This window comes from Myotis yumanensis, unplaced genomic scaffold, assembly GCF_028538775.1.
Source record: "Myotis yumanensis isolate MYYU_CA2020_CCGP unplaced genomic scaffold, mMyoYum1.0.hap1 SCAF_17, whole genome shotgun sequence".
NCBI lineage: Eukaryota > Metazoa > Chordata > Mammalia > Chiroptera > Vespertilionidae > Myotis > Myotis yumanensis.
The window spans coordinates 22,194,253-22,208,913 of record NW_027223768.1 but is presented as its reverse complement, the minus strand read 5'-3'; the positions used below and the strand labels follow the sequence as shown (position 1 = coordinate 22,208,913).

Here is a 14,661-nt window from a genome sequence, read left to right as displayed (position 1 = left end):
TCAGAGATATATAAAGAGAAATAATTTAAAAGCAAACTTTTTCTTATCCTTGATGAAAATATTTTCAATGCCTTCATCAGTAAACTTTGACCACCAAGGAGTATTCAAAGTGATCTGTTAATTTCACTATCACTCTTCATTTTGACTCTCATTATTGTAAACCATTTACTAAATCATTTTTGTCTGCCCACAAAAGGAATATTCTCATAGATAAGTATTGCCATTTTATCTGTAATTACATTACTGCTGTAACAGATCATTAAGATTGTGTTTCCCCGAACCTTCATCATGAATGACAGTAACCATCCGGACCAGGAAGTTCATGACCAACAGACTGCTTCAGCGGAAGCAAATGGTCATTGATGTCCTTCACCCTGGGAAGGCAACAGTACCCAAGACAGAAATCCGGGAAAAACTAGCCAAAATGTATAAGACCACACCTGATGTCATCTTTGTGTTTGGATTCAGAACCCACTTTGGTGGTGGCAAGACTACTGGCTTTGGCATGATTTATGACTCCTTGGATTACGCAAAGAAAAATGAACCCAAACACAGACTTGCAAGACATGGCCTATATGAGAAGAAGAAGACCTCAAGAAAACAGAGAAAGGAACGCAAGAACAGAATGAAGAAAGTCAGGGGGACTGCAAAGGCCAACGTTGGTGCTGGCAAAAAGAAGGAGTAAAGATTCTTCGGTGACTTTATCTGTGATGGTTGTGCAGATTTTTCATGAGAGGATTAATAAACTATAAACTTTAAAAAAAAAAAAAAAAAAAGATTGTGTTTCCCCATCTAGAGTAGTTTGATGTTGAACAACAGTGGTAGTCAATGCATCAGAGTTGCCTGGAACACTTTACAGAGAAGGACTGACTCTTAGGTAACATATGACATAGTGATTAAAAGTGTTCTGATGGGTTTTTAATGTCTCTCATGGGTTTTGGAGGGCGAATTTTCAATATGTCTCAAGGAAAACTGGGATATTAGGTCACCCCACTGGGGAAATAAATTGAAGTTCAAAATCTGCTAAGGGGTAGAGGCCCTGGTAAATGCACCAGGCTTTCACTTGGGACCCCTGAATCCCTGAAGGGCTACACCTTAGAAGTAAGGGTAGAATAGAATAGACTGGTTCTTGCAAAGCCTGGAGCCACACTTCATCTCAGCTCAGTCCCTTTTTGGATTAAAATGATCTACTCCTATCCTAAATAACCTGCCAGAATAAAAACTAAAATCATTCTTTTGAAATATAGCATCATCCAGAGTCTTATTTCTAGAATTTATCACACATGATGTCCAACATCAATCAGAAACAACTAGGAATATGAAAAGAATAGACTCAAAACCAAGACAAATTACAGACAATAAAAAAGACCTAAGCAAAAAAGAAGAGAGAGAGAGAGAGAGAGAGAGAGAGAGAGAGAGAGAGAGAAAACACTATGGACACATAAAACAGTGTGGTGATTGTGGAGTGGGGGGAGGTGGAGATGGAAGAGGGTATAGGGGGGATAAATGGTGATGGAAAAAAAATTAAAAAAGACTTAGTATACCTGAAACTAAGATAATATCATGTCAACTGTAATTTTAAAAATGAAAAAAAAAAGACCTATAGGAGAATTAGATATCATCCAATTATCTAAAACTGACTGTACTGATGGTGGCACACATCTGTGAATAATCTAAACATAATCAAATTGTACACTTTACACAGGTAAACTGTATTGTATAAGAATTACATCTCAACAAAGTGATGCTCAATGGTTTATATATTTTGCTTTATTTCTAAAACTATTCAAGTACTATCTTGATTTTTAACTATTAATTGTATTGAAAATAATTATTAAAATCCTTTATGTTGATCAATTTAATTATCATTGTTTTTTTCTTACCATTATCCCCAGTTGCCCTTAATTTAAATTCTTTGTAGAGTCTGTCTGTGTTTTTTATAATTTCCTCCATGTGTTGGAGCTCTGCTGGCATTACCCCCTCCATACTTTTATGGCGATGAAATATCCCAAATCCAACATCTGTCCAGTTTTCCTGTAAATATTTAATAATCCTGAGAGAATCATATTTTGACACTAGAGAACTCCCAGTAAACTTCTCTTTATCTTCATTCAGTATCTAGAGAGTAAAAGGGAGGTAATGAAATTAGCACATTATCCACTAATGATTTCATTAAAGTCGAACCAGATCTTTATTTCAATTATTTTGGAGTTAAATATCCTATTATTATTTGTTCATACCATTTTTTCACCTGACATACATTTTATTTTCAAAATTAAAGTAAATTTAAATTAATTTGCTATCTTATAAGATTACCCATCATTTACCAGGATGAAAATAATTATATTAATCTATATGGGTAAAAGTTGGTGATAGGCAATTAAGTACCAGAGAGCTAAGCATGTTTAATTGCTATATGCTTTGGAAAGGATATAATACATTTGTTTACATGATCCCCACTAGACTGGGAAAGTTCCTAGAATGTAATGGTTGTGTTTTATTCATACTTTATTTATCTGTCTAACCCCAAGTCCAAAACATGACATATCAATAAATATTCATAGAAGAAATAAAGTACTATCCTATATAATAAAGAGGTAATATGCAAACTGACCATCACTTCAACACACAAGATGTGGTCAAAGATGGCCTCCACAAGATGGCCAGCAGGAGAGAGCAGTTAGGGGGGACCCAGGCCTGCAGGGGAGGGCATTTGGGGGCGACCAGGCCTGCAGGGGAGGGCAGTTGGGGGCAACCAGGTTGGCAGGGGAGGGCAGTTGGGGAGGACCAGGCCTGCAGGGAAGGGCAGTTGGGGGCGGGGGGAGCAGGCCGGCAGGAGAGGACAGTTAGGGGCAATTGGGCCAGCAGGGGAGCAGTTAGGCGTAGATCAGGCTGGCAGGGGAGTGGTTAGGGGGTGATCAAAGTGGCAGGCAGAAGCGTTTAGGGGCAATCTGGCAGGCAGGCAGGCAAGTGGGTGGGAGCCAGCAGTCCTAGATTGTAAGAGGGTGCAGGCTGGGCTGAGGGATACACACCCCTGTGCACGAATTTCGTGCACCAGGCCTCTAGTTTATATATAAAGTTTGCCATTACCTGTGATTCAGATAATGAAATCAAATCATCCACGCTTCAATAAGAATGACCATTATTGGGAAGGCTTGTTGCAGAGCATTAAATGTAGGAATTTTGGAGTTGGAGAGACATGGACTCAAACTCTGATTCAGCCACTTGCCATTTATAGATAACTTAGGCAAGTTACTTAACATTTCTGTGAGATGGGGATTATAAAACCTGCATCATGTGGCTGCCATGAAGAATAAAATCACATATGAAAATCACCATTAGCCTAGCAGAGTGTTTAATGAATGAGTTATTATTATTCCTACTAAATGAAGAAGCATGGATTATTTCAATTTTATCTAAGCAATGCCAAAATTTCCAGAAAAACAGTTTAAAAAACAACCACCAGGTCACTAAACCAACTATAGTGTATAAGACAACAAACCTTCAATTCAGAGAATATCCTGCTCAAGTCATTCCAAAAGAAGAGAAAATGGCTCCCTGGGATCTGGATCACATTTTATCAAGTCACAAGTTTGATATTCACTTTGGAGGAATTTCAGTATTTTATGTACTTTCCTCTGTCAAACTACTATAACATGACAGTAATTTGATTAATGAAACCTATTTCCATAGTTCAAACACTTTTTAAAAGAGGTTACTAATAAACAAAATGTGGATGATACAGACCATGGACAGAAAGGAAATTTGACACATGCTACGACATGAATAAACATTAAGAACATTATGCTGAAGGAAGGCCGTCAGTCACAAAGGCCAAATCTGAATGATTCCACTTATATGAGGTGCCCAGAGTGGTCAAATTCAGAGAGACAGAAAATAAGAGTGGTGGTTGCCAGGAACTAGGGCAGGAGGAAATGGGCAGTTAGTGTTTAATGGGTGGGTAGAGTTTCAATTTGGGAAGATGAAAGAAGTTTTAGAGATGGATGGCGGTGATGTTTGCACAACAATGTAAATGTACTTAATGCCACTGAACCATACCCTTAAATTGGTAAATTTTATGTTTATGTATATTTTACCACAATTTTAAAAATGATGTTAGTGATCTTAAAAGTCCAATTTGTCCTTAAGACAAAAGCCAGGTATAGGAAAGGCACAAATGTTATATCTTACAGTTAGAGAACTGTAATTGAAAAAAAGAAAAAAAGAAAGAAAAGAAAAAAACCTATAGGAGAATCAGATATCTCCTCCCTGCCTTTTTTTCTGGCAGCTTAACTTATTTGACCCAAAAATCTAAAATAGAACTGAAAATAAAATAGTTAAGCATATTTTTAAAAGCCCCTGTAGTCTTGTTGTTTTCCTTGTCTTACCCAAAACTTAGTATGGCATTTTATTTTTTTATTTATTTATTTATTTATTTATTTATTTATTTTAAATATATTTTATTGATTTTTTTACAGAGAGGAAGGGAGAGTGATAGAGAGTTAGAAACATCGATCAGCTGCCTCCTGCACACTCCCCACTGGAGATGTGCCCACAACCAAGGTACATGCCCTTGACCGGAATTGAACCTGGGACCCCTCAGTCCGCAGGCCGACGCTCTATCCACTGAGCCAAATTGGTTATGGCTAGTATGGCATTTTAAAGATTGAGATGTGACTCAGCTGGAGGCGAGGAGTGGCAAGTCTTACCTTTAGCCAGTACTTGAAGTCTGGAAGAATTGATTCAAATATATTTCCTTTACTAAGGGTTAAAATGTCTTCTACGCTGAATGAAGGAAAAAGAGCAAGGTCTCAGAACAGGGTATAAAGAAAGAAAATCATGAATCCATACACCATATGACAATATTATGTTTCTCCTTAATGATTTTCGAGCATACCTTCCAGGTTCGCCCCCCTCCCTTCCGTAGGCGTTCATCTTTAAATTTACAAATAAAAACATAAATTCAGATTCTTCTCAGGCCTGAATAACCAAGTTACAGGGTCAGAGGCCACAGTAGTATTAAAAAGGTCATTTCGCCCTAGCCGGTTTGGCTTCCTGTGGACTGAAGGGTCTCGGGTTTGAGTCCGGTCAAGGACACGCACCTTAGGCTGCAGCTCAGTACCTGGCCCTGGTTGGGGCGCATGCAGGAGGCAACCAATCAATGTGTCTCTCTTATATTGATGTTCCTGTCTCTCCCTCTCCCCTCCATTCTCTCTAAAAATCAACGGAAAAATACCCTCAGATGAGGATTTTTTTTTAAATATATTTTATTGATTTTTTACAGAGAGGAAGGGAGAGGGACAGAGAGTTAGAAACATCAATGAGAGAGAAACATCAATCAGCTGCCTCCTGCACACCCCCCACTGGGGATGTGCCCGCAACCAAGGTACATGCCCTTGACCGGAATCGAACCTGGGACCCTTCACCCCGCAGGCCGATGCTCTATCCACTGAGCCAAACCGGTTAGGGCTGAGGATTTTTTTTTTTTTTTTTTTTTTTAAAAAGGTGATCTCTGGGTCTTCTGCATCCAAAATTAGATTGCCATAGAATAATTCCTGTTGAATACAGCTGTCAAAACAACAGGTAAATAGAAAGGAAGCCTAATGAATAATTAAGGCCAGGAGCCCCAAATTCTGGTAGGAAAGTTTCCTGTCATATCTCTAAAGTCTCACAAGAAGAAAGAAGTCGCTAGAGAGAAAGGGAGGGGAGAACCACTGCCATCTGTGCTCCCCTCCCAGCTAGGGCTCAACAAATGGGAGTGGCGGCAGCAACCAGCCTGGATATGTACCAGCTTCAACTTCCAGAATTCCACATCTCGGAACTGGGAAACCTCTCAGAGGATATGAAAAAAACTGAAACCACCGTTCTCAATTTGAAATGCAAATGGTACTTCAATGTGTTGAGTCTAGCCTGCATTCAAAGTATAGATGCCCACTAACTTTGGCTGTGATCCAGCCCAGACTTAACTGCTTGATAGACAGCCTCTTCCAGGGTCAGATTTTTCTAACTGTTATACCATACTAGAGGCCTGTTGCACGAAGAGATTCGTGCAATAGGCCATGGCGGAGTATAATCAGAAACACAAGATTCTTAGAGGCTCACTTGTTAGTTCTGAAGAACGTCTGCCATTTGATAAGGCCATCCTTAATTACGAGCAATTTCTGCCTTGTAGAATCTTCGTTTTCTTCCACTTCCTGTTTAAATTTATTCACTAAGCTTTTCCATTTCTGTGTCAACTTCTGCAACAATGCAAGGTCCGAAGTGTCCTAGATAAAAAGGCATGGAATCAAACCACTTTTTCATTTATTAATGTAACAAATAGTTATTAGCATACACCAAGCCATTGTTAATATTGTAATACCAGAGAAATCCATAGAAAATGGATTACAAAATTAAAAAGATATTCCTCTTTCAAAATATCATCAGTGACACTACTAAACAGTCGCTTCAGTGGTAGATTTTCTGTGGCACTAAGTATTGGAGGCAAAATTTTTTTCCTTTGCAACAAGAGCCCAATTTCCCCATGAAACTTTCATGGGAGGTAGTGCAGTACACTGGAAAGAACAGAAATTCAAAGCTAAACAGAACCAAATGTGAATCCTAGACATTTAACTGGCTGTGTAACCTGAGGGAATGTTATTTAATCTATTTGAGATTAATTTTTCTTATCCATTATAATAGGACTGGAGGCCCGGTACACGAAAATTTGTGCACTGGAGGAGGGGTCCCTCAGCTCGGCCTGCCCCGTCTCACAATCCGGGAGCTGTGAGATGTCCTACTGATGGCTTAGGCCGGCTCCCCATGCCTAAGCTGCAGTCTGGCCACCCTCTGCAGGAGGTGACTGGGCCAATCAGGGGAAGGCACCGCCCTCATCATCCCGCTGCTGCTGCCACTGCCAGCCCTCACAGCCACAGAGGCTGCCAGCCCTCCTCGGCCCTCCTCAGCCCTCACAGCCGCTGCGGCTTTGTCTGGAAGGACGTCCGGAAGATATCCAGTCTAATTAGCATATTACCCTTTTATTAGTATAGATCAGTGGTCGGCAAACTGCAGCTTGCGAGCCACATGAGGCTCTTTGGCCCCTTGAGTGTGGCTCTTCCACAAAATACTGACTTCTCTGCATGGGCCACGAAGGGCCACGAAGTTTCAATCGCACTGTACGTGCGCGCCTGCACGTGGTATTTTGTAGAAGAGCCACACTCAAGGGGCCAAAGAGCCGCATGTGGCTCACGGGCCGCGGTTTGCCGACCACTGGTATAGATTGCCAAAAGAATTAAGGAAATGACTAGGGTAAATGGTTTGACTCTAGAAACACTAGGTACCACTTTCCTCCTTTGTAACCTAGTGTGCTCAGTGAATTTCCCCATTAAATTGCAGAGAATGCATCGATAATACAACTATTTCAATAAACACAGCTCATCACAACTTTTTTAGTTTAATAAATAGAGTAACTATAAACAACATTTACAGTGTTATTAACTCAGATAAACTGCTTAACTTGCTTTACTTAGAAGACCTTTATTCACCTTTCCTTCGATTTTTCATTCTGCCACAATAAAGCACAAATGTAAAACTATATTTAAAATTTAATCTATAAATTTAGCAAAAGCCTCTTACAGTCTCAACCCTCAACAGTTGGAGTCTCTTTTTCCATAAGTTACGTGAACTGAGGTTTACCTTCGTTGACAGCAGTATGATGAAATGCTTAGCATATTTATTCCAGGCTTTTTCATTGAGGTAAAGGTTTTTAGCCAAAATGACTCTATTTTTTTGAATTACCTATATTAAAAAAGAACTGAAATTAAGATCCTAAATCATTAAGAAACCACTTTAATTTATTAAACTCAAACCACTTTTACATTGAACTATGAACTCAATCACAATGACTTATATAAATCATGAATTAGTTTGAATCACAAATTTATATTTTCTAAAGCTACTAAACTAGAACCAAATTGATAAAGAAGTTCCTAGAGAGAAAGGGAGAAAAGTGGGGGGAATGTTATTTAATCTATTTGAGATTAATTTTTCTTATCCGTTATAATAGGACTGGAGGCCCGGTACATGAAAATTTGTGCATAGTATGTAGCAGAAATTCTCACACAATTTGATACCAAATACCCATTATAGCCCTAGCCGGTTTGGCTCAGTGGATAGAGCGTCGGCCTGCAGACAGAAGGGTCCTGGGTTTGATTCTGATCAAGGGCATATGCCCAGGTTGTGGGCTCGATCCCCAGTGTGGGGTGTGCAGGAGGCAGCCAATCAGTGATTTTTCTCATCATTGATGTTTCTATTTCTCCCTCTCTGATATCAATAAAAAATATATTAAAACACACACACACACACACAAAAGTCAAACTCTTAATAATTATTGAAAACTTCAAAGAGCTTTTCTATAAATGATTTTATCTATTGATATTTACTATATTGCAAGTTAAAACTGAAATTATTAAAAATCCATGTTAATTCACTAAAATGTAACATTAATAAATTAACATACATTAAAATAACATTTTTATGAAAAAATAATTTTGTTTTCCAAAACAAAAAAAATTGGAGAAAAGATTACCACTTTCACATTTAAAAAAATCTCTTTAATAGAATAGAGCGGAATTTTCATATTTGCTTTTGCATTCAATTTGTTGCAATATTCCATATCATGTAACGTCAAAAAAAAAATCCACTACGCTCATGTGAGAATGACAGTGAAAAAGGCAAATAACATCCCAGCATTAAGATGAAAGTAGTTTTTAAAGAAAGAAAGGAAGAAAGAAAGAAAGAGAAAAGATGAAAGTTGTTTTGACCTCATGAAAAGGTCTCATAGACTCCCCCAAGAGGTCATACTTTGAGAACCACTGATACACCGAATCAATGACCAGTAGTATATAGTCATTCAATGAATGACTGTTCTAGACACTGTCCATGTAGCTGTAAACAAAAGAAAGTCATTTCCAGGGAGTGGACATGCTAGCTGTCGTTTCCCGTTGGAAGGAACTTTAGGGGTGATCGAACACAAAGCCCCATCAATTCAAGGCATTCTTTTACAGAACCCTCTGTCAGCGGTCAGTTCTCTACTGTTCAAATACTTCCGGAGCGAGGGACCTCATTTGTCTTCTTTATTTTTCCTACTGAAAATGCCTAGCTCCTGGATTTGTTTCTTATACATTTACTGTCATGACTATTCCCTCTGGGCATGACAATGTCCCTTTTAAATTCTGGATCAGGATAGAACAATGTGTCCTTGATAAGTTCTGACTATTCCAGAGGAAAATGGGACAAAAATCTGAATCTGTTCCAGGTCATAATTTGCTATTAATTTTCTAAGTCCCAGATGTGAGAATAGGCAAACTTCACAGCACACACTTAACACTTCAGAAAAACAGAAGATTCTTGCTCATACTTCATAGATTCTGGTGGAAAAAAAAAAAGAACCCTTTTTGTGGGCAATAGCCAGGCACCCAATAGTTAAGAAACAAACAAAAAATATAACTTTCCCTTCCCAGGGTTCATAACATCTACCTTATTCATCAATTAAATATGCATCTTCATGTTTCTATTTGACTCTTCTTTTTTAAAAATTTATTTTTATTGTCGAGAGTATTATAAATGTTCCCTGTTTTTACCCCTTTGCCCTCCTCTCCTTGACTCCCACCCATCTTTTTTTAACTGTTTGTCCAATTGAAATTTGTAAAATGAAATTTTATTCAAACAAAAAAGAAGTTCAATTTATGATTCCTGATGAACCAACCTTTAGGGCCAATTCATATGTGGCTGTACTCCAGATATCTCTTTCTGCCATTAATTGTTTAATATCATTCTCCAACCTTCCTCTTTGTAACATATATAGGTCATGGTACTCTTGTACAATTCTAAAAGAAAAATTAAGAAACAGCTATATAGGACATTTTTTAAAAGAACTTTTTTTTTAAAAAAAAGCAAGTTGTCCCTTTAAAACTGATCATAAGGTAATTATAGTATAACTGCTGGATATTTTGATAATAGAAACAGAAGAAAAATATTCATAATTCATTACAAAATCTCACAAAAGTTAAAGTAAAAAGTTCAATATACTGTTTCCTGTTCAAAATATTTTTCATTATATTCTTCTAACAGAATTTTCACAACATGGTATTCCAATAATAGAACACTCTATCTGATAACAATTTTAGAAAACAAGTAGCAATAATACTGTAGTGTTATTGTTAAGCTTGTATTTCTCATAGACTCAGGATTCTTTACTAAAGTCATAAAGCCCAATCGTTGTGAGACATTACATTTTAAAATTACATGTAATTAGTATAAGATTTAAAGAAATTCACTTGCCGTGAAAAGAAATTCTCTACCAAACAACCAAAAGTTAAGTATAATTAAGTACCTTCTTCTTAAATATGTTTCCTTTGTGTTTACGAGAACATACCTTTTCCTGCTAACCTACACTGAAGCTTCTCTTAGAATTAAAAGCCCTTCTGAGATTAAATACAAATGCAGAAGTAGTAAAATGGATAGACGCATCTGATAAACCTTTTAAAACACATCCTCCTGAGGAATATTAACTTCGCTACATGAATTAAAAGCCAGCAAAGCAGAATTCTTTCCATTTTGCTGAAAGTCAGGGGTCACTGGCATCAGTTCCTGAAGCCTCATTCTATTTGGAGGCTCCCATTTTTCAATTACCTGAGAAAAATATTAACCACCCGAGGTGTCACACAGATGAATACAAATATAGAAATTCCACAAGCTGTACCCTTAAGATTTGTGCACTTTACTATCTGAAAGTTATACCTCTATTTTAAAAAGAGAATTATTGACCCTTGTTTAAAATAGCAAAACAAAAAAATTGAGAAACAACCTCAAAGTCCAACAATGAGGGATTGGCAAAATAAAATATGATGTAGCTTTGTGATAAAAAATACTCTGTAGTTAAAGGTCATGTTCTTAATACTTTGGTACTTGGAAAATATTTGAGAAAATCAAATGGCTTAGTGGGTAGAGCATCAGCCTGCAGACTGATAGGTCCCGGGTTTGATTCCAGTCAAGGGCATATGCCGGGTTTTCGGGCTCAATCCCCACTAAGGGGTGTGCAGGAGGCAGCTAATCAATGATTTTCTCTCATCATTGATGTTTCTATCTCTCTCTCCTGTAGAAGGCCCCCTGCCAGGGAAGGCGCTGGCTTTCTTTTAAATTCATGTCCACTGAACCCATGATGAAGGCAGAGCCTTATCTTGGGGATATATCCAGCCAAGAGGTGGGAATGCCTCAGTTGACCTTCAAAGCCAGGTGCTGGGAGATAGGTTCTTATCTACATCTAGTCAAGCACCAGGAATGAATGCGATTCGGACCCACCCGGAGGTGACTGTTCACGAGGAAGTTACAAGAATGCACACATTCCCCCTTTTATTTACCCTTTGTAAAACCTCCTGGTATTTGGCTATAAATAAAGGTGGCTGTGCTGGCTCTGGGCCCTGTTCATCTATCAGAGAGCAGACGCCACACCTGGTCCGTCCCAGCTTTCCTCTATTTCTGTCTCAGTCTTGTTTAATTCAATTTTCCTTAACCTCGTCAAGTTCTATTCAAGATTTTCATCAACCCCCAAGTTCTCTCTCTCTGCGCTGGTCGCAAGAAGAGAGAACACCATCCCCCCATATCTGGCACCCGAACAGGGACCCCCATACTCTCCCTCTCCCTTCCTCTCTGAAATCAAGAAAAATATATTTTAAAAAATCAAATAAAATAATAAAATGAGAAAATCCAAATGATAAAATTATACATTTTGACCTCATTTTTATAAAAAGTACATAGAAAAAATATATCAAAATATTAATAGTAATTAACTCTAAGAAAAAGAATTATGAATGTTCTTTATATCCTTATTTATGTTTCTGTATTTTCCAAATTTTCAATAAAGTAATCAATTACCAGCAAAAAGTATTATTATTCTGTTTGGTAATCCTCACCCGAGGATATTTTTCCATTGATTTTTCAGAGTGTGGAAGGGGGTGGGGGGGAGGGAAAGAGAGAAAAACATCACTATGAAAGCAACACATTGGTTGGTTGCCTCCCGCACCAGTATATATCCATTCATCAGTATATGAGAGTTGCCTTTTGCCCTTATCTTATTAATTGGATAGGTATGAAAATACATCTGGTTTTTGTTTGCATTTTCGTAATTAGTAGTGTAAGCTGAGATTTTTTGGAGGGGATTTTAGTGAATCTACTATAAGGGCAAAGGTTTTTTTGTTTTGTTTAGTTTTGAACACTACCTGGCATATATTAAACAGGTATTTGCTGAATGAATAAACAAATAAACTAGAACTTCCTTTGTGCTAATGTCCATTATAAGAACAAAATATCTTCTAAAACTAGAAAGAAGGGGAAGGAAAGGACGAAATAAATTTTATCTTTCTTTTTTATTTGTATTTTTTATTGATTTTTCACAGAGAGGAAGGGAGAGGGATAGAGAGCCAGAAACATCGATGAGAGAGACACATCGATCAGCTGCCTCTTGCACGCCCCCTACTGGGGATGTGCCCGCAACCAAGGTACATGCCCTTGACTGGAATCGAACCTGGGACCCTTGAGTCTGCAGGTCGACGCTCGATCCACTGAGCCAAACTGGTCAGGGCAAATTTTATCTTTTTAATGGGGATAATGATAGCATGTAATTAATGTATCTTATGAAGCTAATCAGGCAGAGAGGGAAAAGTTAATGATACAAGAGAAACAGGGAATATTGGCTGAAAATATATCAAGTAGGTAAGAGGTTGATATAATAAGACACAAATGGAGGTTGGCCTTAGAAAGGATGAACTGTGTTCATCCACAGTTAAGAGAAGGGAAGATAGACTAGTAATGTATGAGCACAGATGCAGGTAGGTGGATAGATGTAGGGGTGAGCGTTTGAGTTATCTTCTGTTTGCTTCTACTTTTTTTTAAAGTACAATTTACATTCATTATTATCTTGTATTAGTTTCAGGTGTACAGTTTCAGGTTAGACAATCATGTACCTTACAAAATGTTCCCCCTGGTATTTCCAGTACCCACCTGGTTCCTTTTACTTTTTATAAAGCAAGGTCATCAGCTCAGAAAGAGGATGGAGAGACAGTATTAGAAGTATGAGGACAGAAGACAAAGTATAGTACAGTTATCTACTAAGATAAGAAGGCTAAATCCACTATTCTAAATAGTAGAGCATTCAGTGGGCAAAAAATGATCCAGGCACCCCTTCTCATCCTAGTAAAAAATAAATTAGAATAAAAGAATCTTTTTAAATTCAGATTTTATATATATCTGTGTTTTTCTTTTTTTTTCTTTTTTTAATATATTGTATTGATTTTTTACAGAGAGGAAGGGAGAGGGATAGAGTTAGAAACATCGATGAGAGAGAAACATCGATCAGCTGCCTCCTGCACACTCCCTACTGGGTATGTGCCCGAAACCAAGGTACATGCCCTTGACCGGAATCGAACCTGGGACCCTTGAGTCCGCAGGCCAATGCTCTATCCACGGGGCCAAACCAGTCAGGGCTCTGTGTTTTTCTTAACATTTAAAAAATATAGTCACACTTCAACAAGTTCAAAAAAAAAATCAGAGGACTATGCTGGATTAAAAGGGACATAAAACAAGATGCAAGGTGTGGTCTTAGATTGAATACAGGTTTGTACAACCAAATGCAAAATATATTTTGGCAATAATCAGGAAAAGTTCAATATGACCTGGGCAATTTATGAAGTGAAAATTTATTGAAATAGGTAGAGACTGTTGACTAAAAAAATCCTATATAATAAAAGGCTAATATGCAAATAGACTGAATGGCAGAACAACGGGAACTGAACAACCAGTCATTATGACATGTGCTGACCACCAGGTGGCGTGTGTGGAACATGGTGGGCATCAGCCACGACGGGATAGTGGAGCAGGTGAGTGGCCAGACCAAGGCGGGGCGCCAGTTACTGCCACCGGGGTGAGCCTCTGGTGGTTACTGAAAATTCTTTGCTCCTGTGTGCTGCAGTCTTGTCCCAGCACTTGCACGTGCTGCCGGCGCTAGCCTTGCTCGCACCACTACTGGTGCCAGAGCCACCTCTTGCACCCACTGTAGGCGCCCAGCACTGGCCCGATCGCTTGGTGCCATCAGCGGGTGCGAGTGGCAGCTATGGCCCCAATCACCCCTTAGGGCTTCTCCACCTCCCCCTGCTCCTGAGGGGAGATTGGGGCCAGCAGCTGCCGCTTGCACCCACTGCCGGTGAAGGCCCATTTGGGCCTGAAGAAGGTTAGACAATCATGTACCTTACAAAATGTTCCCCCTGGTATTTTCAGTACCCACCTGGTTCCTTCTACTTTTTATAAAGCAAGGTCATCAGCTCAGAAAGAGGATGGAGAGACAGTATTAGAAGTATGAGGACAGAAGACAAAGTATAGTACAGTTATCTACTAAGATAAGAAGGCTAAATCCACTATTCTAAATAGTAGAGCATTCAGTGAGCAAAAAATGATCCAGGCACCCCTTCTCATCCTAGTAAAAAATAAATTAGAATAAAAGAATCTTTTTAAATTCAGATTTTATATATATCTGTTTTTCTTTCTTTTTCTTTTTTTTTAATATATTGTATTGATTTTTTACAGAGAGGAAGGGAGAGGGATAGAGAGTTAGAAACATCGATGAGAGAG

At 38.4% G+C, this 14,661-nt stretch overlaps 1 protein-coding gene and 1 pseudogene across 1 annotated transcript in view; one reads left to right on the top strand and one right to left on the bottom strand.

Annotated features, from left to right (window-relative positions):
* The window catches only part of AXDND1 (axonemal dynein light chain domain containing 1), a 49,669-nt gene that overhangs the window by 18,290 nt on the left and 16,718 nt on the right, over nt 1-14,661 (bottom strand). The window contains exons 11-15 of the mRNA XM_070396356.1: nt 9,746-9,866; nt 7,675-7,776; nt 6,103-6,266; nt 4,710-4,785; nt 1,884-2,118 (exon numbers count right to left, since the gene is read on the bottom strand). Of these exons, the coding sequence (XP_070252457.1) occupies nt 1,884-2,118; nt 4,710-4,785; nt 6,103-6,266; nt 7,675-7,776; nt 9,746-9,866 (698 nt within the window). The remainder of the gene's footprint in view (nt 1-1,883; nt 2,119-4,709; nt 4,786-6,102; nt 6,267-7,674; nt 7,777-9,745; nt 9,867-14,661) is intronic.
* On the top strand, nt 285-766 carry LOC138996441 (small ribosomal subunit protein eS24 pseudogene; annotated as a pseudogene).